This window comes from Phyllobates terribilis, unplaced genomic scaffold (assembly GCF_046119375.1).
Source record: "Phyllobates terribilis strain yellow unplaced genomic scaffold, ASM4611937v1 Scaffold_11__3_contigs__length_659146591, whole genome shotgun sequence".
NCBI lineage: Eukaryota > Metazoa > Chordata > Amphibia > Anura > Dendrobatidae > Phyllobates > Phyllobates terribilis.
In genome coordinates this window covers 370937630-370963436 of record NW_027362771.1, presented here as the reverse complement: position 1 = coordinate 370963436, position 25807 = coordinate 370937630, and the positions used below count along the sequence as shown (strand labels likewise).

The 25807-nt window shown below is 47.3% G+C and overlaps 1 protein-coding gene across 2 annotated transcripts in view; it reads right to left on the bottom strand.

Moving 5' to 3' along the window:
* The window catches only part of APBA2 (amyloid beta precursor protein binding family A member 2), a 699615-nt gene that overhangs the window by 65619 nt on the left and 608189 nt on the right, over window positions 1–25807 (bottom strand). For both annotated transcript variants that reach the window (XM_073652927.1, XM_073652928.1), the window contains one exon: window positions 23978–24163. In XM_073652927.1, coding sequence (XP_073509028.1) covers window positions 23978–24163 — 186 coding nt within the window. The remainder of the gene's footprint in view (window positions 1–23977; window positions 24164–25807) is intronic.

Below are 25807 nucleotides of genomic sequence, written 5' to 3'. Positions count from 1 at the left end.
TCCGGTGATTTACATGCTGGAGCACATGTTAAACAGAATTCGGAGTCAGGTGGTGGCACAAGAGGAGGTGGAGGAAGTAGAGGAGGAGGAGTTGTATGCGGAAGGGCTAACATCTGCAAGGTCCAGACGGTCGGCAGCACCAAGGCGGCAGGCATGTGAGGGTGGGGGAGATGGTTTTACCAGGGCGCATGGTAGCAGCCAAACTAGTGAGGAAGGTGCAGGAGCCCAGGAAGAAGTGGAGGACGAACTGATGGAAGACTCATCAGATGAGGGAGACCTTGATCACATTTCTGTTGTGCGAGGTTGGGGGGAGAGGACAGAGGAAGGAAGCATGATTGTTACCTCGCCACCAACACAACAGGGACTTGGTGCTCCTGGATGCGCAACACACATGAGTGCCTTCTTGCTGCACTACCTGCAACATGACCCTCGAATTGTGAGAATTAGAAATAATCCTGACTACTGGGTTGCCACACTGTTAGATCCCCGGTACAAAAGTAAATTTGCAGAAATTATTCCTGCCATAGAAAGGGATGCACGCATGCAGGAGTATCAGCAGAGACTGTTGCAGAATCTTACATGTGCTTTTCCACAAAATACCAGTGGTGCACGTAGTGAATCTCACAGTTCCAACTTGCCAACCGTGGGACCGTCAAGTGTTCAGCACTCAAACCGTAACAGAACCACAGTATCTGCTGGTAACATCAATTTTGCGGAATCATTTCACCACTTTTTTAGCCCATCCTTTGCAAGGCCACAGGAGACAAGAAGTCTGACACATAGTCAACGCCTAGAGACGATGGTACAGGAGTATCTCCAAGTAAACATTGAAGCCACGACTGTGTCACTGGACCCTTGCTCTTTTTGGGCTTCCAATCTGGATAAATGGCCGGAGCTAGCCACTTACGCCTTGGAGATCTTGTCATGCCCCGCAGCCAGCGTTCTGTCTGAACGTGTGTTCAGCGCTGCTGGTGGTGTGCTGACAGATAAGCGCACGCGGCTCTCCACTGATAATGTAGACAGACTCACGTTCATAAAGATGAACAAATCATGGATCCGAAACGACTTTTCTACTCCTGTGTCATCCTGGGGAGAGTGAAAGCTTGATGATTGGTTAAAATCACCCTACCAACCGTTTTAAGCTTTCAAATTACTAATCATGTTTATCTGTATCTTGACTGGAAAATAATTTGGGCTTTGTAGCAGTGTGCAGCACTGATCCTATTAGGCCATCTATACTAAAGCTTCACCAGATTTAAAATTAAAAATAATTTTTAGCTGCATCTAGCCCGGAAAATAATTTTGGGGCTCCGAGATGCGCAAGGCACATAAGTGCCTTCTTGCTGCACTACCTGCAGCATGACCCTCATATTGTCAGAATTCGAAGTAATCATGACTACTGGGTTGCCACACTCTTAGATCCCCCAAACTTTTCGATCAACCTTTTCATTTTAATAAAGACCAAAAAAATGGTCATTTTTGAAATTATAAGCATTAGCAGGTTGTTAGAAACTGAAATCAAACAGTTTTCAACTCAAAACTTTATTCTAGGTGATGTTACATTTTCACATAGGACCCCTTGTTCGAAAGGAGCTTCTGAACTCTCTCGTCCATTGAATTTGTCAGGTTTTGGATGGTTTCTGCTTCAATTGTTTTGCATGAGGACAGAATACCCTCCCAGAGCTGTTGCTTAGATGTGAACTGCCTCCCGCCATCATAGACACTCCTTTTAATGATGCTCCAAAGGTTCTGAATGGGGTAGAGGTCAGGGGAGCATGGGGGTCACACCATAAGTTTGTCCCCTTTTATGCCCATATCAGCCAGAGATGCAGATGTTTTATGTGCAGCATGAGATGGTGCATTATCATGCAGAAAAATGATCTTGCTGTGAAATACACGGTTCTTCTTCTTGAACCATGGCAGGAAGTGCTGTTTGAGAAAATCCACATACATTATGGAGTTCATCTTTAGCGCCTTCAGGGATCCTAAAGGGGCCGACAATCTCTCTCCCCATGATTCCAGCCCAAAACATTACTCCACCTCCTCCTTGTTGGCGCTGTAGCCGTGTTTGCGTGGGGTGTCCATCAACCAGCCATCCTCCACTCCATCCATCTGGACCATCGAGCGCTGCACGGCACTCATCCGTGAACAAAACAGTTTTGAAATCAGTCTTCATGTAATGTTTGGCCCACTGGAGCCGTTTCTGCTTGTGTGAAGTGGATAGAGGAGGTCGACAGGATGGCGCATGCACAGCTGCAAACCTCTGAAGGACCCTGCATCTTGTTGTTCGGGGGACGTTGGAGGCACAAGCAGCTTCAAAAACTTGTCTGCTGCTATGACAAGGCTTTTTTGCCGCTGCTCTTTCAACCTGACGTAATTGCCTGTAGGAAAGAGTCCTCAATTTGCCCTTATCAGCACGCACACGTGTGTACTGTGAATCAGCTACATACTTCTTGATTGCCAAGACACTTCATCCTGATCATCGCACAATGTTGATTGTAGTCATGCCTTGACCTAAACACTCCACAATTTGTTGCTTCTCAGCAGCCGACACATCCTTTTTCTTTCCCATTTTGGCAGAAAATGTAGGCTGCTTAATAATGTGAGAGAGCCTTCTTAAGTAGTCTTGCCTTTCAATGGACACACCTGCCAAACTAATTAGCACAGGTGTCTGCAATTGCTTACAGTGATATAAAGAGCCCTGACACACATCACCATCAATGAGTTTAACTGACAAACAAATTCTTCCCTTATCACTCCTAAACACTTTTTGTATAATAATTTGGAACGCAGTGTACATGTGCTTTTCCACAAAACACCAGTGGTTCACGTAGTGAATCTTACAGTTCTAACTTGCCAACCGTGGTCTGTATGGAGTTGTTCAATAAAGGGCCCAAAATTAAGATAACATAGATGGGAGAGGTCTCTATGAATAGGAATTCCTAAGTATTTGATACCCTGTGAGGGCCAGGCAAAGGGAAAGTTGGACTGGATGGAATCCTATATGGATTTGGGGAGGGAGACATCGAGGGCCTCAGACTTCGCTGCATTGATTTTAAAATTTTACCATGTAACAAAGTGATCTATTTCAGCCATAACAGCATGGATGGATATATGTGATTGAGTGATATATACTAGGACATCATCAGCAAATAGAGAGCACTTGTACTCGGTGCCTCCCACCTCAATCCACCTAATATTGGGGTTATGGCCAATTGATGAGAGCAGGTGCTCCGTCACTAGGATGTATAAGAGAGGGGACAGAGGACATCACTGCCTTGTCCCATTGGTGATTGTGAAAGGTGATGAAAATGTTCTGACGCACCCCCTGGGCCTTGGGACACCCGGAGCCGGACCCTTTTTGGTGGATGCTGGTGGTTGTAGTCTTCGTGGCGGCGACCCAGTTCCGTGGCTCAGGGCGGTCAAACCAGTGGCGGAACTATTTATGTGGTTTTCATGTTTAAATGTCCGACTACGCCACCCGTGGATTGCGGTCACAGTGAACCGCCGCTACAGGGCAGACCACTGAGGCTGGTGTTGTGGGTGCAGCAGAGCGTAGCATAACTCCCCACGGGAGGAGTATAGCCTCAGGGCAGTGTATGTGGAGGATGGGGGTGATGGTGCAGGGCAGCAGCAGTAACGACACGGAGTCAGTGATGCAGTTCAGGGCCTTTACTCACAGTTCTTATTATCCAGACCACGTCTGCAGGTAACGGCTGCCCACGTCGTACTGTGCTCACCAGGTGAGGGGCTCAGACAACTCCCAGATAACTTTGGAGCACTTCACAGGACCCCCTTTGTGTGTCCTTTGTCTGGCCTTTCTTACCAACACTTCTGTCCGGCTGCCTCGGGCCTCCTCTTGGTAAACTTGGCGCCAGTTTCCCTGACCCTATGTGGTGCCTTCCTAGCGGGTGTAGCGAGGGGCTGCGCCACATAAAATGTCAGAGCCTCCGGTTTCTAGCTGAGGGTCGTTTCCTGCCTCCACTAGTTCGGGGACCGGTCTCCCCCTTTGGCCTGACCCCTCCACGCAGGTGGATTCGGGCGTGCGGTGGCGACTCGCCCGTCCGCATCCCTGGGGTCCCTTCATTCCTCGTTCCTGGAGCCTTCTCCGCTCCTCTTCCTTCCTTCTCCCTCTTCCAGGCCTGGGCCTCTGTTACTAGGCCCGCCTCCGGAGCAGAGCTCATGCAGAGCCCCTGCTCCCTGCCACTTCTGCTCAGACTTCTCTGCACTGAACTAAGATGGTGCCCACCTTTTATACTCCCTTCTCAATGCACCCAGGAACTGCTTCCTCCCTGCTCCTGCACTACAGGGTTCCCCTTCCTCAGTGTTCCCTCCCCCCACTCCAGCCAGGGACAGGGACTGTCGTGCCCATCTCAGGGGCATATTGGTCGCCCTGCCCCACGGCAATGTGGTGTAATGCATGCAGGTGTCGGGTCCTGATCCACACTCCATCCTTACCTGAGAGTGAGATATCACACCTCTGGGTGAGGTGCAATACGTCTGTAGCAACCGAGCCCTCAGGGTGCTACAGTTCCATTTATCTTCAGCCTAGGTGACGTATTGCGATACAGGGCCGTGATTTTGGCTATAAAAGGGTCCCCTAGACCCCTACCCCAAGCTTTTTAAGAGAATCATATATGGCGTGCCAGGAGACTCTATGGAATGCTTTCTCAGCATCCAACGAGAGTATCTAATTACAAATTTTTAACTGCATCTAGCCCAGGAAATACTTTGTGCCTAGTAGCAGTGTCTGCTAGTGAGCGGATTATCCCGGCTGTTAAGCAAGCTGCACCACCTGTAGTTTAGACACTTAATTTTTTCAAAGGAAATGCTTCGGGACCATGGGATACTTAGTGAAGAGCATCAGGAGGCACCCCAAGGCATAGGGGCTGGGACTGGCAGTAGGATGCCTTGCGGTGGACAGCCGAGCTCGATCCTTATAAAAGCTTTTTAACTGCAGCAGCTTTAGTGGACGCTACTGGAGCTGGAATTACCGCGGCTGCTGGCATGAGACTTGCCCTCCAATAGATCCTTGTAAATGGATTTAAAGTGTATTCATTCAAATTAGAGAGACAATTTAAATTAAAAAGCTTAGAGCTGCCTCCACCACGGGGGGCTCGCTCGACCCACCAGCGGACAGGCACCAGTATTGGGAGAGGGGGGCTGGCCGTCAGGGTTCACCGCGGCTCTGGCACAAACCCGGCGACACGGAGGTGGCACGGGCAGGAGCGGACTGGCCGTGTCGGCTTCTCACTTTTTGGATTTTAGAAGGGCATGACATGCCTATATCTGTGTCTCCCCCTCCTTTTACTCCTCCACCTCTTTTATTTTCGCATGACTATATGTACTTGTCACTTTTCCATGTGTTAGTTATGTCTTCTGAGCAGTTTGTCAGCTTTTGGACACCTTTGAAGGTGTTTTCTATGTGTTTCTATGTGTTTTTGTTTGCCTGCCATTGGTTTTAACGGTGTTCGAAGGTGTTCGACGAACAGTTCGACGAACAGTTCGGCGAACACACGGGTGTTCGATGAACCGAACCGAACTCGAACACTACGGGGGTGGCTCAACACTAGTGCCAAGTCATTATTCTTTTATCTTTAAAGGGAACCGGTCATGTAAAATAACACTATTAACCGGCAGATATGGGGATAATCTTCAGGTTAATAGCATTTCGACGCCATGCGGAGCTGGCACTGACAGTCTCACTGTCCGGAGAAAATTAAATTTATTACCCCCCCACCACACGGCAGTGTTCAGCTTCCAGTCATAGGGGAAGTACCGTCACGATTTCAGTCACTGTTCTGTGTATAGAGAGCAGTGACAGTAACCACGCCCAGCACTAACTGACAGCAGGATCAGCATTAGAGCCGGCTCCCTTTAAGGCCTTATTCTCTAGCCAAGCAGTGGAGTACTTGGATGCATGCTGTGATGAAAGCCGGCCGGTGGGTGCAGCTCTCTGGCGCCCCCTTACCTCTCAGGTCAGTCAAGGTACTGCACCTAGAGAAAGTAGTGCCAGGAAGCTGCAACCAGCGCAGGGAACACGGTAGTGTGTTATCCCTTCAACGTCACTAAACCGTAACGTCACTACACAGCACAACTCGCTAGCGCCCTCTTAGCCTCAGGTCAGTCAAGGAACTGCACCTAGGATAAGCGGTCGCCAGGGAGACTGTCCTGTAACCTACTGGGTATCGGGGCCCTCTGTAGTGAGGGCGGTATATATATCTTCCTTGGCCGCGCCAGGAATATATATATCTGAACCTCCGACCGTCACTACCAGCCTTCCCCAATCCCCAGTTGGTATGCTGCCACCAGTCCCTATTTTAGATATACGCCCAGTCCGTGAATGGGCCTATATCGGGTCAGGAACCAACCCTGGGTAGCGTTTTTGGCTTGAGCCGAGCTCACACGGACGTGCGTTCGTTATGCAGAATAAAAGGCAGGCCCACAATTACTTGAGGTAATTGATTATAATAATACACTAGATACACGATATACAACTAAATATACACAGGTATAAGGTCAGGCTAAACTATACAACAATGGAATACAACACACAGAATCACCACAGCATATCAGTTACCGGTTTCTTGATTTTCTTGTGACGCAGGGAGAGGATTCTGCGGTCGCAGGCACGGTTCTTTGTTACAGGCTGAGGCCTACCACCGCATGGTCAAACTGCTCCTCCCCTTGGTGGCCTCAGCTGGTGCTCAGATGTTCAGCACCCCACTCTTGGGTCAAGACTGACTTGTCTCTTGTCTGTCCTGCTATCTTACCTGCCCTGTCCCGCCCACTGCTGGTGAGGTCAGCTGACTCAGTCTCCACCCTCAGGTCTAACTTCGATCAGAAGCCCAAATTCTATGGAACCCAATAACTTCTTCTGGGATGGTCTCATGATACCCCCAGGGGTTCCCATGGATTCGGGCCGCCGTAACCGACCTTTTGATATCAATTATGATACCATACGGTCCTCAGGAATGGCTCCGCGCTATATCTTGGCTTCCAGAGCACGTACAAACGTCTACCGCGGAGGCTTGTGTGCGCAATGGCTCCGGGACGCCGTGATATTTTTTTATTGGCCCATCCCACGCAACATGCGTGTACTATTCATGTTTCTATATCTTATGCCTCCATGCTTGTGACAGACAAAGAAACTAGTCCTATGGGACAAATGGTCAGGTACAGATAGACGAAGCACCCCCCCCCTGCTGGCTGTGTTTCCTCTCGAAGTCTTTGAAGCTCCTAGCATTCAAGTGTTAAGTAGGCTTCTTATCTTACAGGAGCCTGGATGGGGGGAAACTATCTAGTTGACGTTTTAACAGAAGGTCCCAAGGGTGGGGGCTGCTGAAGTGTGGCCATCCCTGGATATGATTTATCATTACCAAGATGGCGGCTACAGGTTCATCACACCTCCCCCTATACGAGGGCGCGAGGGGGTAGCACATTCCTGTGTTCCCCCGTGCGTCCTTCTGCACCCTCCCCTTGCCGGGATAACCCGTCAGCGTTACCGTGGTCACGGCCTCTTCTGTGGCGAATGGAGAAGTGGTACTGCTGGAGAGCGAGGCTCCAGCGTAGCAACCTGCCATTCGACCCAGAGACCGTGTGTAACCAGCTGAGGGGGTTGTGGTCCGTCTCCACGGTGAAATGGCTCCCGTACAAGTAGGGCTGCAGACGCTGCAGGGCCCATACAATTGCCAGGCATTCTTTTTCCACCGTGGAGTAAGCCACCTCCCGGGGCAGTAGCTTCCTGCTCAGGTACAAGACAGGATGTTCCTGGCCTGTCGTGTTGACCTGACTTAGCACAGCACCGAGGCCAAAGTCACTGGCGTCGGTCTGTACCACAAACGGCCGGTCGAAGTCGGCAGCTTGCAGTACAGGGGAGCTACTTAGGGCGGCCTTGAGTGCCCCGAAAGCTGTCTCGCAGGCGACTGTCCAGTCGACTGCGACGGGCAGCTTCTTCTTGGTGAGGTCCGTCAGGGGCTTGGCCAGGGTGCTATAGTGTGGGACGAACCTCCTATAGTACCCGGCGGTCCCCAAGAAGGACATCACCTGCTTTTTGGTCCTAGGAGTGGGCCAGGATGCGATGGCATCCACTTTCCCCGGTTCTGGCTTCAGAACCCCCCCGCCTACCCGGTGACCCAGGTAGAGGACCTCACTCATGCCCAGCTGGCACTTTTCCGGCTTGATGGTCAAGCCTGCCCGGTGGATCCGACCGAGCACCTGCCGCAGGTGCTCTAGGTGATCCTCCCAAGTGGGACTGAAGACTGCAATATCGTCCAAGTACGCAGCCGCGTACCCTTCAAGTCCCTCAAGCAGCGTATTGACCATCCGCTGAAAAGTGGCAGGGGCATTCTTCATGCCGAATGGCATCACTGTGGACTCGTACAGTCCAAAAGGGGTGATAAAGGCAGAGCGTTCCCTTGCCGCGGGGGTCAGAGGAATCTGCCAGTACCCCCGGCTCAGATCCATGATGGTCAGGTACTTAGCCCCGGCCATCCGATCGAGCAGGTCATCGATGCGTGGTATGGGGAACGCATCGGTGGCCGTTACAGCGTTGAGCCCCCGGTAGTCCACGCAGAACCGTGTAGTTCGGTCCTTCTTTGGTACGAGGACTACAGGCGAGGCCCACGCGCTGCTGGATGCCTGGATCACCCCCAGCTTCAGCATCTCGTCTATCTCTTGGCGCATGTTTCCCTGCACCTCGAAAGAGACCCGATATGCTGAACGCCGGATCGGCGGGTGATCGCCAGTGTCCACGTCGTGGACAGCCATCTCAGTCCTTCCGGGCAGGCTGCTGAACAGCCCCCGGAAGGGGTGCAGGGTGGTCCCCAGCTGGGACCGTTGGTCCTCCGTGAGCTGGTGGCCAACCCCCACATCCTCGATGGACCCACCCGCCTTGGCTTGGGTGAGCAGATCCAGGAGGGTTTCTACCTCTCCTTCCTCGGGAAGGTTGCACACTGGGTGGGCAGTCGCTTCCCGCTCATGATGAGCCTTCATCATGTTCACGTGGAAGGCCTTCCTCCTTCCACGGGCGTGATCCAGGGTGACCAGATAGGTGACGGCATTGAGTTTCTGGTGCACGAAGTAGGGACCTTCCCAGGCTGCCTGAAGCTTGTTCTGTGGTACGGGGACCAGTACCCACACCTTTTGACCCACCTGGTAGGTCCTCTCACAAGCATTCTGGTCGTACCACCGCTTCTGGTCGGCCTGGGCCTGGGCCATATTGTCCTGCACCAGCTTTGCCAAGGCCATCATCCTGTCCCGGTGGCGCACGACATACTCGATGACCGACACCTCGGGGGTGGCCAAATCCCCTTCCCATGCTTCCTTCACCAGAGCCAGGGGGCCCCGTACCCGTCGCCCGTACAGGAGCTCAAAGGGGGAGAACCCCGTTGAGGCCTGCGGAACTTCCCGGTAAGCAAATAGGAGGTGTGGGAGGTAACGCTCCCAGTCTCTCCCGTGGGAGTCGACCAACATCTTAAGCATCTGCTTTAAGGTGCCATTGAACCGCTCACACAGGCCATTAGTCTGTGGGTGATACGGGCTGGCCACCAGATGTTGCACCTGCATTTGCTTACAGAGGGACTCCATCAGCCGCGACATGAACTGGGTCCCTCGGTCGGTGAGCATTTCTTGGGGGAAACCCACTCTGGAGAAGATCTCCAGTAAGGCGGTAGCCACCTTGTCGGCCCGAATGGACGACAAAGCTACCGCTTCCGGGTACCGGGTGGCATAGTCCACTACCGTGAGTATGAAGCATTTCCCGGAGTGGCTGGGAGTGGACAGAGGTCCAATAAGATCCACAGCGACCCTCGAGAAAGGCTCTTCGATGATTGGCAGAGTTACCAGTGGGGCTTTGGGGAGCTGCCCCGCCTTCCCCACCCTCTGACAGGTGTCACACGAACGGCAGTAGGCACCCACCGCGGCTCCCATCCCAGGCCAGTAGAAATGCTGAGCTATCCTGGCCTTGGTTTTAGCGATCCCTAGGTGTCCGGCCATCGGAATCTCGTGTGCGATCCGCAACAATTCCGCCCTGAACGGATAGGGTACCACTAACTGTCGGTCCCTGGGCCACGCCTCCGGTGAACCCTGCTGGACCGTTACCCGGTACAGCCGTCCCTGGTCCCAGACCACACGCTCGCAGTCCGACTCCATGGGAGGCTGTGCCGCCTGTTCCTTGAGAGCTTTCAGGCTGTCGTCTGCTTCCAACGCAGCCTGAAATTCCTGACTTGATGTGGCCAGAATCGACGAAACTGCCACATCCTCTGTCAGCCCCTCCGGGCATGTCACCTGGCCGCTGTCTGACCCGGCAGACACTTGGTCAGAAGTGGGGAAGCCGTCGGACCTCTGCAAGGCTCCTTGGGCTCCGGCGCTCCCACTCCTGGTGACAGCGGCTATGACCGCTGTGACCGTGGGTAGTGCCTGCTTCCCCTCTGTTTCTGACCAAGCCGCCCGATCAGGCAGGCTTCCTAGGCCTTTGGACATCTCGGATGTGGGGAACTCCTGCCCTGGGGTCTTACCTGGCGGCTCCTCTCTTGGGACACCCCCACCTCCCATGGCCTGTTCCTCCCCCTGCAGTGGGCCTATACTCAGCAGCCTGGATACCCCTGGGAGCCCTACACTGCCGGTAGCTGCCCCCCTCTCCATCCCTGAGCTTCCCTCTACAGAATCCTGCCCGCCCCCTCCCTCACCGGAGGACAAGAGGTCACGGCACGCCGGCTGAGCACCTCTGCGGGCATCCCCACACTCCCCACCTGCTTTCACTAACCCTGTTTGTGTTGTGTCTGTGCAGGTGTTACCCTCAGGTTTCACTCCCTCCTCCTCAGCAGGACACACACTACATACAACATGGTTGGCATTAGCAGCAGACAAATCAATACACTCTTGGGGGGCCGAACTTGGGGGTTCAGAGGGTACATACTGCGATACTAGACGCCCCAAGTCGGTCCCTAATAAAACATTTGCGGGAATATTTGGCGTTACTCCCACCTCCCGCATCCCCCTTCCGGCACCCCAGTCCAAATACACCATGGCAACGGGAAGTGCCGGCTCCACGCCTCCAACCCCGGAGACGGAAAGAGTCTTTCCTGGTACCAAGTCCTGGGGGGACACCACCTCAGGCCGTACCAGTGTTCGTTCAGCGCCCGTGTCCCGCAGTCCCATGACCGCAGAACGGCCTATGGTGACGGGTTGGATGTTGTCCAGGGACCTACCACCACCCCCTCCCACACACAAAACATTGGGCGCTCTCTGGGACTGGGATGGGGTCTTTTGGCGCTGGGGACACTCAGCCCTAAAGTGTCCTGGTTTGTTGCATAGATGACAACGTCTTACGTCTGGTCCTTGCCTGGAGAGGGCAACAGGGGGATACACCCCTTGTGTTCTAGGGGCCGGGGAAACAGGGGCATGACTGGGCTTACCCCCTCTCCAGGTGCTGCTGGCAGACTTCTTCAGCTCAGGCGCCCTGTTATTGGCATACTCGTCTGCCAGGGCGGCTGTAGCAGAAGCCCCTGTTGGTTTTCAGTCACGGAGGAACTGTCGGAGGTCCTCTGGGCAGTTCCACAAGAACTGCTCCGTGACGAACAGTTCCTGGACCTCCTGGCGGGTAGTAAGCGCTAGACCCGAGGTCCAGTGCTCTGCGGCTCTCAACAGCGCCCGCATATGATCGGTCCAGGTGTCCTTGGGGCCACGCAGCAGGCTCCGGAACTTCTGGCGGTACGACTCGGGAGTGAGGTTGTACTGCCGGATCAGGGCCCGCTTGATGCAGTCGTAGTTCTGTACCTCCCCGGCAGGTAAGTCCCCCAAGGCATCCAGGGACTTACCCCTCAAACGGGGGGTCAGGTATCTGGCCCACTGATCCCGGGCCAGATGGTGCTGAAGACAGGTCCGTTCAAATGCCACCAGAAAGGAGTCCAGGTCCCCATCCTTCTCCAGTAGAGGGAAGTCCTCAGCTCGGACTTTGGACGACTTGGTCTCCTGATGGGTTGGTTGCTCTAGCGGAAGCCCCCGCTGGGCCAGGTCCAGTTGGTGCTGGCGCTCCGCAGCTCGCTCTGCATGCTCCGCAGCCTCCCGGCGCTCTGCAGCCCGCTCTGCACGCTCCGCAGCCTCCCGGCGCTCCGCAGCTTCGCGCTCCTCCTCCGCTGCCTTCTCTGATGCTGCCAGGAGGGTTTTGTAGACGGCATCGCCATGAGACTGGAGACTTGCCATAGCCGCTTGTAAAAGGGCTTGTGATCTGGACAGGCTGGGCTGGGTAGGTGGTGGGCAGCCCACTGCGGGACCGTATACTGGGGACTGGCTCCCTGAGGTGCCCGGGCTGGACTCCTCCTCGCCATGAGTAACAATGTCCTCCCCTCCTGCCACACGGACCGTAGCATTAGCCTCCTGCAGGGTCTTGCTCCTGGTGCCGTCTGCCATCTTGGTAACCGACACCGCTGCAACCCTGAGTTTGCACACACCTTGTTATACTTTTAGCCTGACCGTCTAACGTTGGGCTGACCTTAAGACTCCAGCAGTGGAAGTTACCACTGGCAGTCTTTAGTGCCTGGGAGTAGGGGTCCCACAACACTATTATTCTGCAATCCCACCGCTCTGCCACCAATGTGATGAAAGCCGGCCGGTGGGTGCAGCTCTCTGGCGCCCCCTTACCTCTCAGGTCAGTCAAGGTACTGCACCTAGAGAAAGTAGTGCCAGGAAGCTGCAACCAGCGCAGGGAACACGGTAGTGTGTTATCCCTTCAACGTCACTAAACCGTAACGTCACTACACAGCACAACTCGCTAGCGCCCTCTTAGCCTCAGGTCAGTCAAGGAACTGCACCTAGGATAAGCGGTCGCCAGGGAGACTGTCCTGTAACCTACTGGGTATCGGGGCCCTCTGTAGTGAGGGCGGTATATATATCTTCCTTGGCCGCGCCAGGAATATATATATCTGAACCTCCGACCGTCACTACCAGCCTTCCCCAATCCCCAGTTGGTATGCTGCCACCAGTCCCTATTTTAGATATACGCCCAGTCCGTGAATGGGCCTATATCGGGTCAGGAACCAACCCTGGGTAGCGTTTTTGGCTTGAGCCGAGCTCACACGGACGTGCGTTCGTTATGCAGAATAAAAGGCAGGCCCACAATTACTTGAGGTAATTGATTATAATAATACACTAGATACACGATATACAACTAAATATACACAGGTATAAGGTCAGGCTAAACTATACAACAATGGAATACAACACACAGAATCACCACAGCATATCAGTTACCGGTTTCTTGATTTTCTTGTGACGCAGGGAGAGGATTCTGCGGTCGCAGGCACGGTTCTTTGTTACAGGCTGAGGCCTACCACCGCATGGTCAAACTGCTCCTCCCCTTGGTGGCCTCAGCTGGTGCTCAGATGTTCAGCACCCCACTCTTGGGTCAAGACTGACTTGTCTCTTGTCTGTCCTGCTATCTTACCTGCCCTGTCCCGCCCACTGCTGGTGAGGTCAGCTGACTCAGTCTCCACCCTCAGGTCTAACTTCGATCAGAAGCCCAAATTCTATGGAACCCAATAACTTCTTCTGGGATGGTCTCATGATACCCCCAGGGGTTCCCATGGATTCGGGCCGCCGTAACCGACCTTTTGACATCAATTATGATACCATACGGTGCTCAGGAATGGCTCCGCGCTATATCTTGGCTTCCAGAGCACGTACAAACGTCTACCGCGGAGGCTTGTGTGCGCAATGGCTCCGGGACGCCGTGATATTTTTTTATTGGCCCATCCCACGCAACATGCGTGTACTATTCATGTTTCTATATCTTATGCCTCCATGCTTGTGACAGACAAAGAAACTAGTCCTATGGGACAAATGGTCAGGTACAGATAGACGAAGCACCCCCCCCCTGCTGGCTGTGTTTCCTCTCGAAGTCTTTGAAGCTCCTAGCATTCAAGTGTTAAGTAGGCTTCTTATCTTACAGGAGCCTGGATGGGGGGAAACTATCTAGTTGACGTTTTAACAGAAGGTCCCAAGGGTGGGGGCTGCTGAAGTGTGGCCATCCCTGGATATGATTTATCATTACCAAGATGGCGGCTACAGGTTCATCACACATGCAATGGATGTTTTCTTGAAAGATGCAGACTTTTCCCTGTAAGACTACTTGAAGAAAGTGTCTTATCAAAACTGGCAGTAGGTTTGGGAGTTGATTTTAAGTCTATCTTCAACCCGAAAAGATCCAACTAGCTCATCTTGAATAATACCAGACCATAGCAGTACCCCAACTCCACCTTGCTGGCATCTGAGTCGCACAGGAGGTCTGTGCCCTTTACTGATCCAGCCACGGGTCCATCTATCTTGTCATCAAGAGTCACTCTCATCTCATCAGACCATAAAACCTGTAAAAAATCTGTCTTCAGATATTTTTGGGCCCAGTCTTGACATTTCAACTTATGTGTCTTTTTCAGTGGTGGTCGTGTTTCAGCCTCTTCACCTTGACCATGTCTCTAAGCACTGAACACTTTGTACTTATGGGCCCGCCAGGGAGGTTGCAGTTCTGCAATATAACAGCATTGGAGGATAGTGGTTTCCTGGTCATGTCAAGTTTAATTTTTCTCAAATCTTTGGCGGTTAGTGAGCGTCTTTTTTTCTCAGCACGTTTTTTGCGACCCTTTTGACTATTTGCTACAAAACATTTGATGGTTCGGTGGTCACACCTCGATATATTAGCAATTTCAAGAGTGTTGCATCCCTCAATAAGAAGGATTTGTAACGATTTCTTAATTTTCAGAGTCAGTTAAATGTCTTTTTTGGCATATTTTGAGGAAAACAAGCTGCCTAATAATTCTGCACACCTTGATTAAGAGTGGTGATATCTGTAGGCCTCACCCCCCCCTCATTACACAAATACACATCACTTGATCTGCTTCCTCCAATAAACATTCAAGACGACTTATCCAAGAGGTCACAAAAGACACCACAACATCATCTAGAAGACTGCAGGCCTCAATTGCCTCAGTTAAGGTCAGTGTTCATGACTCCACCATAAGAAAGAGACTGGGCAAAAATGGCATGCATGGCAGAGTTCCAAGACGAAAACCACTGCTGAGCAAAAAGAACATAAAGGCTTGTCTCAGTTTTGCCAGAAAACATCTTGATGATCTCCAACAGTTTTGGGAGAATACTTTGTGGACTGATAAGAGAAAAGGTGGTAGTGTGATGGTCTGGGGCTGTTTTGTTGTTTTAGGACCTGAAAGACATGCTGTGGTAAATGGAGCCATGAATTCTGCTGTCTACCCCAAAATCCTGAAGGAGAATGTCCGGCCATCTGTTTGTGACCTCAAGCTGAAGTGCACTTGGGTTATGCAGCAGGACAATGAACCAAAACATACCAGCAAGTCCACCTCTGAATGGCTTAAGAAAAATAAAATTAAGATTTTGAAGTGGCCTAATCAAAGTCCTGATCTTAATCCGATTGAGATGTTGTGGCATGACCTTAAAAAGGCGGTTCATGCTCGGAAACCCTCCAATGTTGCAGAATTACAACAATTTTGCAAAGATGAGAGGGCCAAAATTCCTCCAGAGCGTTGTAAAAGACTCATTGCCAGTTATCGCAAACGCTTGATTGCAGTTGTTGCTGCTAAGGGTGGCCGAACCAGTTATTAGGTTTAGCGGGCAATCACTTTTTTACATAGGGCCCTGTAGGTTTGGATTTCTTTTCCCCTTAATAATAAAGACCTCCATTTAAAAACTGCATTTTCTGTTTACTTGTGTTATCTTTGTCTAATATTAACATTTGTTTTGTGATCTGAAACATTTAAGTCAAACATACAAAAGAATAAGAAATCAGGAGGGGGCAAACACTTTTTCACACCACTGCGTGTGTATACAGTATATAGATAGATAGATAAGAATGGGAGGGATATGATATCATAGGTCAAAGATCATGAATAAGTTAAAACAAATAAAGACTGACCCTGTCATAGGTTAAATGTCCCCTGCATTTCTAGGTACCTAAAAGAGAAAACGCCTCCATTTTTTATACTATACACGAGGGTGAGGTGAGTCAAATATTATCTGCACTCTGGCTGTAGAATTTGTTTTAATAAATTTTCAGAAAAGAGAAACAATTTTTTGACATAATCTCACTTCTTTTCTATACACTTTGTCAATCTGTCAGCAAGCTGTCTTCAGCTCTTCATTTTACGTGAATGTTCGTCCTCGTAGGGATTCATCAGTGGACCAAACAGATGCAAAAGCAGGACTGTAGGGAGGATTCTCAATGTTGTCATCAGTCATGGACGTAATTGGGTGTTCAGCAACTTCTTCATGGCTGACACTTAGGGACCTTCCTTGAACTGTTCTGTCCATTCATACACACTTCTTCATGAACAAATATTTTCTCTGTAGTGTAGCCAAAGTTTTCGATAAATATCAGCACCAGACCCTCTGATCACAAAAAATTAACTACTGCATGCTTGTCTTCCTTCCTGCAAGCACAAGTTGGGCAGCCATTGTTTCTTGCACTGCAGTCACCAATGAATTGACACAACATGTTCAAACCTGCAGAGCAGTGACTGGGGAGACAGCGACCTCGCATGGAAAGCATTGATAATACAGTGCGGCCAACAGAAGTTTTCATATAACCAGAGTGCAATTATCGACTCACCCTCGTACATTCAGCACCCAGCTTTTAATGATATATACTATATAATGAAATCCCTTGCATCCTATACAGAATAAACCAGTGCTTTTCTGCCACATGATGTGAATAAGCCCTGTAGCTAATTACAGCTGACACAAGTCTGCATGCGGATAGCTACTGGTAATTCAGCTGGGTCACTCCGGGTAGCAGACATTAAAGATATGTATGCAAGTCACTACTGTATCAAGAACTTGTATTGTAAGAGCCTTTGATGTCCACCTGTATAAGAAAGTAGAGCTGGAGAAACTTAGCTATTGCTGATTTTCCAGAATTTCATGTACACTTTAAAAATCAAAAAGGGAAAAGCTTCAGATCTGGAATAGCAGCATTTCAGTTCTGTGAATGACAAAGCTTCAAAATGAAAAGTCATCTTAGAATAGCTTCTTGAACCAAATTCCTTCTCTGGTAAAATGTATGCACCGTCCAACTGAAAAGAATGATTTACATTTAAGGGAAGAAGGGATAAAAAATGTACAGTATAGAAATGGTAGATGTACTTTTTTTTTACCAATCCTCTAATGGTCTGTCACTAAATGAATACTTAGAAGGACAAAGACATCGAACCTGACTCATCTAGGCTTAGTTTTTTTTTAATCCCTAAAGACCCCGTCACACTAAGCGAGATCGCTAGCGAGATCGCTGCTGAGTCACAAGTTTTGTGACGCAACAGCGACCTCAGCAGCGATCTCGCTACGTTTGACACTTAGCAGCGACCAGGCCCCTGCTGTGAGATCGCTGGTCGTGTCGGAATGGTCTGGACATTTCTTTGATCGTTGAGGCCCCGCTGGGTAGCATGCATCGGTGTGTTTGACACCTTACCAACAACCTTGTTGATGACTCAGACACAGAAACACATAGGCGTTGCATCGTTATACAGGTCACTCACTACGGGTCGCCGCATCGTTGGGAAGATCTGACTGTTTGACATCTCACCAGCGACCACATAGTGACGCAGCAACGATCCCTGACAGGTCGTATCATTGTCGGGATCGCTGTAGCGTCGCTTAGTGTGACGGGGCCTTAATGGTATATATTAGTGTTCGCAGTTGGCAGCATTGGGTTCCAGTACAGGTCAATCTTCTGTTGGTGATAACAATACAAAGTAGTGTTCCACAGTTGCACCAGGGCTGATATTGTTACTGCTAGGGATTGTCCATGAATACTGGCTGCAGTGATGATGTCACAACTATGATGCACATCACTGCCAATCATTGAGTTCATTGCCTCGAGCAGTCTACATTGTTGAGCTAGGTGTTTGGCTGCAGCAGTGATGTGTGCCATAGTTGTGATGTCACCACTGCAGCCAGTAAAATAAGAGAATAGCAACTTCGTTAAGGTTCATAAATGCTTAAGCCACTTCCTGTTCAAGAATCATATTTTGGACCAGGAGAAAAGATATTTGGAACATACAAAAACAGAAAACAGGCATCAAGGCTTTGAAAAGTTGAAAAAATATTTTGCAATGGGTAATGCTTTTTTACGCATTTTTTCATTACGCATTTTTTCACCAGGTTGATTTAACTCCACCATAGCTATGAGCGGAACTGGGGCGGGTCACATCTGTCCATCAAATTAATAAATAAAGACTGGAGTAATATTTCTGGCACAGAGCATGGAGGTGCAGGCCACTTAGGCAACAACACTGAATTCATTAAAGTTTTTATCCTCTTAATATATTGCAATCATCATATTATACGGCACTGTGTACTTACAATTGCTCATTTTGTCTTTCTACCGAGTTATTTCTCCTCTTTTCTCTGCTCTATGTAGAAACAGGAAGTCTATATTCCGAGCATAAGTCATCCCCCTCTTCAACTCGATAATGTCTGTAAATTGCTGTGGAATTAATGGCGCTATATAAGTGAGTAAAATAAATAAATAAATAAACTCCTGACCCAGTTGTTTCGCTCCTCCCCCCTGCCAAGGACTTTTGCAGTGACACATGACTCATGCAGGGAAAAGAGACTTCCTGTTTCTATACAGAGATTAGAAGGATTCAGCTAGTCAATTTTTAACCATGTGATGTCATAGATCTAATGGAATAGAGAAGAATTAACTGGGTAAAAAGGCAAAATGAGCAATTGTAACTACACAGTGCCATATAATATGGTGACTGAAATATATTAAGAGGATACAAATTTTGATAGGAGTGCTTCTTTAATTAATTCAGCGCCTTTTATTTTAGCAGAACTAGCATAGTGTGATTGTATGCTACACCAGTCTTGACTCAGCTCCAGTCTATTTAGATTTATACTTACCATGGCCCTCAGGCAGTGAGGCGAGGACTTTACTATGTGCTATTCAGGCAGCATGTTATTCCTACATGTGCTGAAGCAGCGATGTTAGAAGCAGTTTTTAACTAGTCCCGAATGACAGGCATGCACACACTGAGCAGCGCCTCAGCAATTAGGCACACACATCGTGCAAAGTAATGTGACCTCCATATTTATGGGTCTAGGCGCAGAATGCCATAGATCCTCAGCACCGCCCCAGAGCACAGCCAGCTCCACCCTGCAGTATGGCCAGCACTGCCTCCCAACATGAACAGCACTATCTTCCAACACTGGCATCACCACCTCCCAGCATGGCCAGCACTACCTGCCAGCAATGCCCGACCTCAGAACTAGCAGCCACATGATTTATGTCTCTTTGGCTGTCCCTGGGCCGGACGGGGACAGCCAAAGGGCCAGAGGCCAGATGTGGCCGGTTTGGTCACAGTTAGCCCACACCTGCACTATTAGCATTCATTTAATTAGTTAAAATTAAAAATAAATTTATTAACCCCTTTCTGGCCCAAAGCATACTAATACGTATCTGCGCCCTGGGCCTTATGGGCTTGATACGTATTAGTACGCCCTGGCGATTTCGCCCGCACAGATGCTGTGATGGCACAATCGCCGCCAGGTGTCAGCTGATTGCCACAGCTAACACCCAGTGCTATGTGCAGGGAGTGGTCCCGTACTGCTCCCTGCACATTAACCCCCGAAATGTTGCGATCAAATACGATCACAGCATTGCGGGAGCAAGGGGGAGGTAAGCGCCGATACTTACCTCCTCATTTCCGGCATCCCGCGACGTCTGAGTCCGGTCCCGGATGTTGTCATGGTGACACGATGTTATCATGACAACATCCGGGTCACCAGGAGGCAAGAAGTTACTTTGATCATGCGTAGTGCGCGACCAAAGTAACTTCTCCCTGTGCTGCATTCTTGTGCTATACAGCCGATCAGAATGTAAAAAGTGAAAGTCCCATAGTGGGACAATGTGTAAAAGTAAGAAAAATGTCAGAAAGTAAAAAAAAAATAAAGAAAAATTGTAAAAATATTTAGAAAAAATGAAAACAATAATCCAAAAAAAACAAAAAAACAATAAAAGTACACATATTTGGTATCGCTGCATCCTGAATAACCTGACCTATAAAACTGTCCCACTAGTTAACCCCTTTAATGAACACGGTAAAAAAAAAAAAAAAAAAAAAAAAAAAGGAAGCAAAAAATTATGCTTTATCATCATATACCACCAAACAAAACATGGAATAAAACACAATCAAAATGGTGAATATAAATAAAAATGGTACCGCTGAAAACGTTATCTTGTCCCGCAAAAAACAAGCCATCATACAGCTCCAACGGCCGAAAAATAAAAAAGTTATAGCTCTCAGAATAAAATGATGCAAAAACAATATTTTTTCTATAAAATAGTTTTTATTGTGTAAAAGCGCCAAAGCATAAAAAAAGCAATATAAATGTGGTAGTGCTGTAAACGTATTGACTCGAAGAATAAAGCTGCCTTATCAATTTTACCACTCGCGGAACGGCATAAAAAAAAACCAAAAAATCAATTCCTGAATTGTTGGTTTTTGTTTATTCTGACTCCCAAAAATCGGAAAAGAAAGCGATCAAAAAATGTCATTTGCCTGAAAATGATACCAATAAAAACGTCAACTCGCCCCGCAAAAAAACAAGCCATCACATGACTCTGTCAGCTGAAATATGGAGAAATGATTGCTCTCAAAATATGGCGATGCAAATACTAGTCTTTGCAAAAAGAAAGGGTTTTTTAGTGTGTGACAGCTGTCAATCATTAAACCTGATATGAATCTGGTATCGCTGTAATTGCACCGACCCAAAGAATAAAGTAATCTAATCACTTATACCGCACGAGGAACGGCGTAAAAAATAAACTCTAGGGTTAGGGTTAGGGTTGTACTAGGGTAAGGGTTGTGCTAGGGTTAGGGTTGGGCTAGGGTTGGGGTTGTATTAGGGTTGGGGTTGAAGTTGTATTAGGGTTGGGGTTGTATTAGGGTTGGGGTTAGGGTTGTGTTGGGGTTTGGATTTTTTCGGAAGTAGAGAAAAAAAATTACGACGATATGGCGACTAGTGTTGAGCACAAGTGCTCACTCCTTGAGTTTTTATCGGGTGCTCGGGTGTGCACCGAGTATAGCGGGTGCTCGAGTGACATGCTCGAGTCTCCACCACATATGTTTTGCATCTGTTATACAGCCAAAAAAACCTTGCGGGGATTGCCTGCCATGTACGAGCGATCCCCGCATGGTTTTTTTTGGGCGTCTAATAACCGTGAAACATGCAGTCGGGGACTCGAGCATGTCACTTGAGCACCTGCAATACTTGGTGCATACCTGAGTACCCGATGCAAACTCAAGTAGCGAGCACTTGCACTCAAGACTAAAGACAACTTATTCAATATGATGACCTAATGTTATCAAATTCTGTGTCGTACCTCTGGGTTCAAAATGTTCACTATACCCCTTGATAAAATCCTTGAGGGGGTGTAGTTTCCAAAATGGAGTCACTTGTGGGGGGTTTCCACTGTTTAGGCACATCAGGGGCTCCCCAAACGCAAAATGGCATCCGCTAATTATTCAAGCAAATTTTACATTCAAAAAGTCAAATGGTGCTCCTTCCCTTCCGAACCCTGCCGTGAGCCCAAACAGTGGTTTTCCCCCACATATGGGGTATCTGCTTACTCACGAGAAATTGCACAACAAATTGCAAGGTGCAATTTCTCCTGTTACCCTTATGAAAATGCAAAATTGGAAGCTGAAAAACATTTTTGTTGGAAAAATGTGAACATTTTATTTTTACGGCTCAATGTTATGAACTTCTATGAAATGAAGCACCTGGGGATTCTGGGTGCTCACCACACATCTAGATAAGTTCCCTGAGGGGTCTACTTTCCAAAATGGGGTCACTTGTGGGGGGTTTCCACTGTTTAAGCACATCAGGGGCTCCCCAAACACAACATGGCATCCGCTAATTATTTAAGCAAAGTTTACATTCAAAAACTCAAATGGCGCTCCATCCCTTCCGAACCCTGCCGTGCACCCTAACAGTTGTTTTCCCCCGCATATGGTGTATCGGTGTGCTCATGAGGAATTTCACAACAAATTTCCATTTTTTCCTGTTACCTTTTGCGAAAATAAAAACATTTTGGTCTAAAGTAACATTTTTGTGAAAAAAAAATAAATGTTCATTTTTTTTCTTCCACATTCCAAAAATTCCTGTGAAGCACCTGAAGGGTTAATAAACTTTTTGAATGTGGTTTTGAGCACCCTGAGGGGTGCAGTTTTTGGAATGGTGTCACTTTTGGATATTTTCTGTCATAAAGGCCCATCAAAGTCACTTCAAATGTGATGTGGTTCCTAAAAAAAATGGTTCGCTGGTCAGCTTTTAAACCTTCTACCTCCCTAACAAAAAAAATTTGGGTTCCAAAATTGTACTGATGTAAAGTAGACATTTGGGAAATGTTATTTATTAACTGTTTTGTGTGACATATCTCTCTGATTTAAGGGCATGGAAATTCAAAGTTTGAAAATTGCAAAATTTTCGCCAAATTTCTGTTTTTTCACAAATAAACGCAAGTGATATTGAAAAAATTTTATGACTATCATGAAGTACAATATGTCACAAAAAAACAAACTCAGAATCAGTGTGATCCGTTGAAGCGTTTCAGAGTAATTGCCTCATAAAGTGACAGTGGTCAGAATTGTAAAAATTGGCCTGGTCATTAATGTGCAAACCACCCTCGGGGGTAAAGGGGTTAAACTAAGGGTGACACAGAGATTTAGACAGGATATGACATAGGACGAAGCAAGTTCAAATCTAATCCTTTCATTTTTTACCACCACAATGCTCGGACCTTTTAGCATCTTTTATCTTATTAATTTTTCTCCTGTTCCCCTTTCTTTTTTACATGTTTTATTGCTTATGGTTATAAAATGAATAAAACAATAGATGTATATGATGATAGTAAATTTTAATATATGTGATCTTCCCCTTTTTTTTTTACTCCCCACCCCTTTATGTTTTGGCGCCCTTCTTTGAAAATTTCTTGTATTTAAACCGCATGGATGCTACATTGCCACTTTCACATGTGATTGTCCTAAGGAAGGAGTCGGATTTGACTCTGAAACGCGTTGACAAATAAACCACTTTTTATTAAATTGTTCTATGATTTGCTTCTGAATCAGCAGCGCACTTGAAGTCGACTTACTCTGGCTTTCTATTTTATTAAACTAAAGGAGTGATAACCAGTCAACTGAGACCAACAGTAAAATGGCAAAGCACATGCATGGATGAGGTCATGTTGGATAAAGATTTTACATTGTGTAGTACATGGTAAAGTTGCTTCTGACATCATTAAAGGAACATTCCAGGTAAAATGGATTTACTAAAAAGAAAATCTTTATCATTGGTCTGTTGGTGAGAAGGGGATCCAGGCAACATAGTCAAATTTACTCTCTCCCTAGCAGATTAGAAAAGGTTGCTTAGTGTTGGAATATGGAGGGTGGACCTGTGGCGTCAAGAATCAACACTTATTGGGAAAGTGCTCAGCATTGTTTATTGTGTGTGCCAGGAAGTCCACTTACTGTAAAGCTAGGGTCACATACATACAGTGCTATCCACACGTTGTCAGGGATTTTGCATGGAGCCGTGGAAACTGTATTCTTATGGGAACCCTGATGGAGCCATTCACTTGAATGAAGTCGACAGACTCACAGTGAACACTGAATGGCCTCATCCTGCTAGCGTTTTTGTTTTTCAGGCATGCACAAAAGTGTGGCAAACCCCATTTTTGTGCTTGGCTGAAAAAGATTAATAATTATACAAGAGAATAGTTAAATAGTTATGCTACTGTTCTTTTTGGTAGCAGCTCCATATTACAGAACAGGGTATATGATAAAACCCTTACACAATATTTTTTAAGAATTATAAAAACATACGATTAATAATTCAGGATACTTTCAATTAATGTACTATGTGTCTTTAAAAAGAACTGTTAACTCACATCTTCCGACTCAAACACATGACAGATCATCTTGTACTGCTTCTTTCCTTCCTGAGCACCTGGAGTAGTTTCTATACAATCCTGTGATGCAGATCTTGGCATCCGACGTCGAGCCATCAAGACAACAATATTTCCAATGTCGGCAATGTAGGAAATCGTCCTTAGTGCATGATCCATCATTGTTTCCTGCTTACAGAAAATATAGGAAATGTCTTAGAAACTACATTAGAAGAAGAATTTGCCAATTATTATGATAATCTTTACAATATAAAAGAATGATACTCAAACCTACCAAGAAAACTCGAATACATTTTTACACATGATAAACCTCTCAAAAATAATCACCAGCGAACTGGAAATTCTATACTCCCCATGCAAAATAGATGAAATTACAGTCATAATTAAAAAGTTAAAAAAGGCAGATGGTCTCCCAAATTAACAATAAATAGAATATGAAAAATCTCCTCTCCCCATTTACTAAAACAATTTAATAAAATAATCATAGATGGAACTTTACCCCAATAAATGCTTCAAGCCAACATAACTCTCATCCCTAAAGAATCAGGATATCCTACCTTAACCAGCCCACATATGATTACTGACCACCGACACTAAAATGTACGCTAAATTAATAGCTCTTAGAATCCTAAAGCTATTCCCCAACTAATATAATATAGTGGAATTTATATCCTCCAAAAAAGTGTTACAGTACAAGGAAGATCATTAATTTAATATTGCATACAGAAAAAAAACTCACACCTCATTGTGCTAGGAATCAATGCTGAAACAGCCTTAGATAAATCCCATTGAGGTTACATGCAAGCAATTCTAAAAAAGTTTGGCATCAGAGGTCAAACACTAAGAAGCCGAACGTGAAACATGCGTTGGGGCTGCCATCCACATCCATACCAGGTTGTATTGAGGACATCTACTATTTGGGAAGCATGGTATCTGTATGTCAACTTTTGATCAAGGTTTTTTCATATATACGTATTGAAGTGTTGGTCTTTTCCTCACTTTGTATGCATTATTCTATACTATTGTGTTTAACTACATTCAACTATGTCCTCTTTCATTATATTTACCGGCTCCCCTTAGGATATACTCTTCTATGCTAATATATATTCTATTATATTGTATTTCAGCTGTGTCCCATCTTGTCATCATCTCAGGACTACTACAGTATATCCTATATTCTACCAATACATGTAATTTTCATGATAGGACTGCACATTCACTTTATGTAACTTGTTTTATTGTAAATATTACTGTATTTTTTCATATATAGCAGGGCAGCACGGTGGCTCAGTGTTTAGTACAGCAGCGATGCAGCGCTGGGGTCCTGGGTTCAAATTCCACCAAAAATCAACATCTGCAAGGAGTTTGTATGTTCTCCCCGTGTCTGCGTGGATTTGCTCCAGGTTCTCCGGTTTCCTGCCACACTCCAAAGACATACTAATAGGGAATGTAGATTGTGAGCCCCAATAGGGACAGTGCCCATAATGTTTGTAAAGCGCTGTGGAATTAATGGTGCTATAAAAGTGAGTAAAATAAAATAAATAAAAATAAATATATAGGATGGGCACTTTTTGCACCTTTATTCAGTACCTATAGGATGTATTTTCAATAGGCCTCTTTTACCTTAGTGGTCAGCTCCTTGGAATTACTGTTTTGATCTTTGCCCCACATATATGAACCTTGGTTGGATGTGGCTGTCACAGGGTTACCGCGACAGTGTGGAGCCAGAAGGCCACAGCTTCGGACGGCTCCTACTCCAGCTCCGAGAAGAAGCACTTCTCCGTCATTTTAAAAGTGTTTATTTTCTTCTGG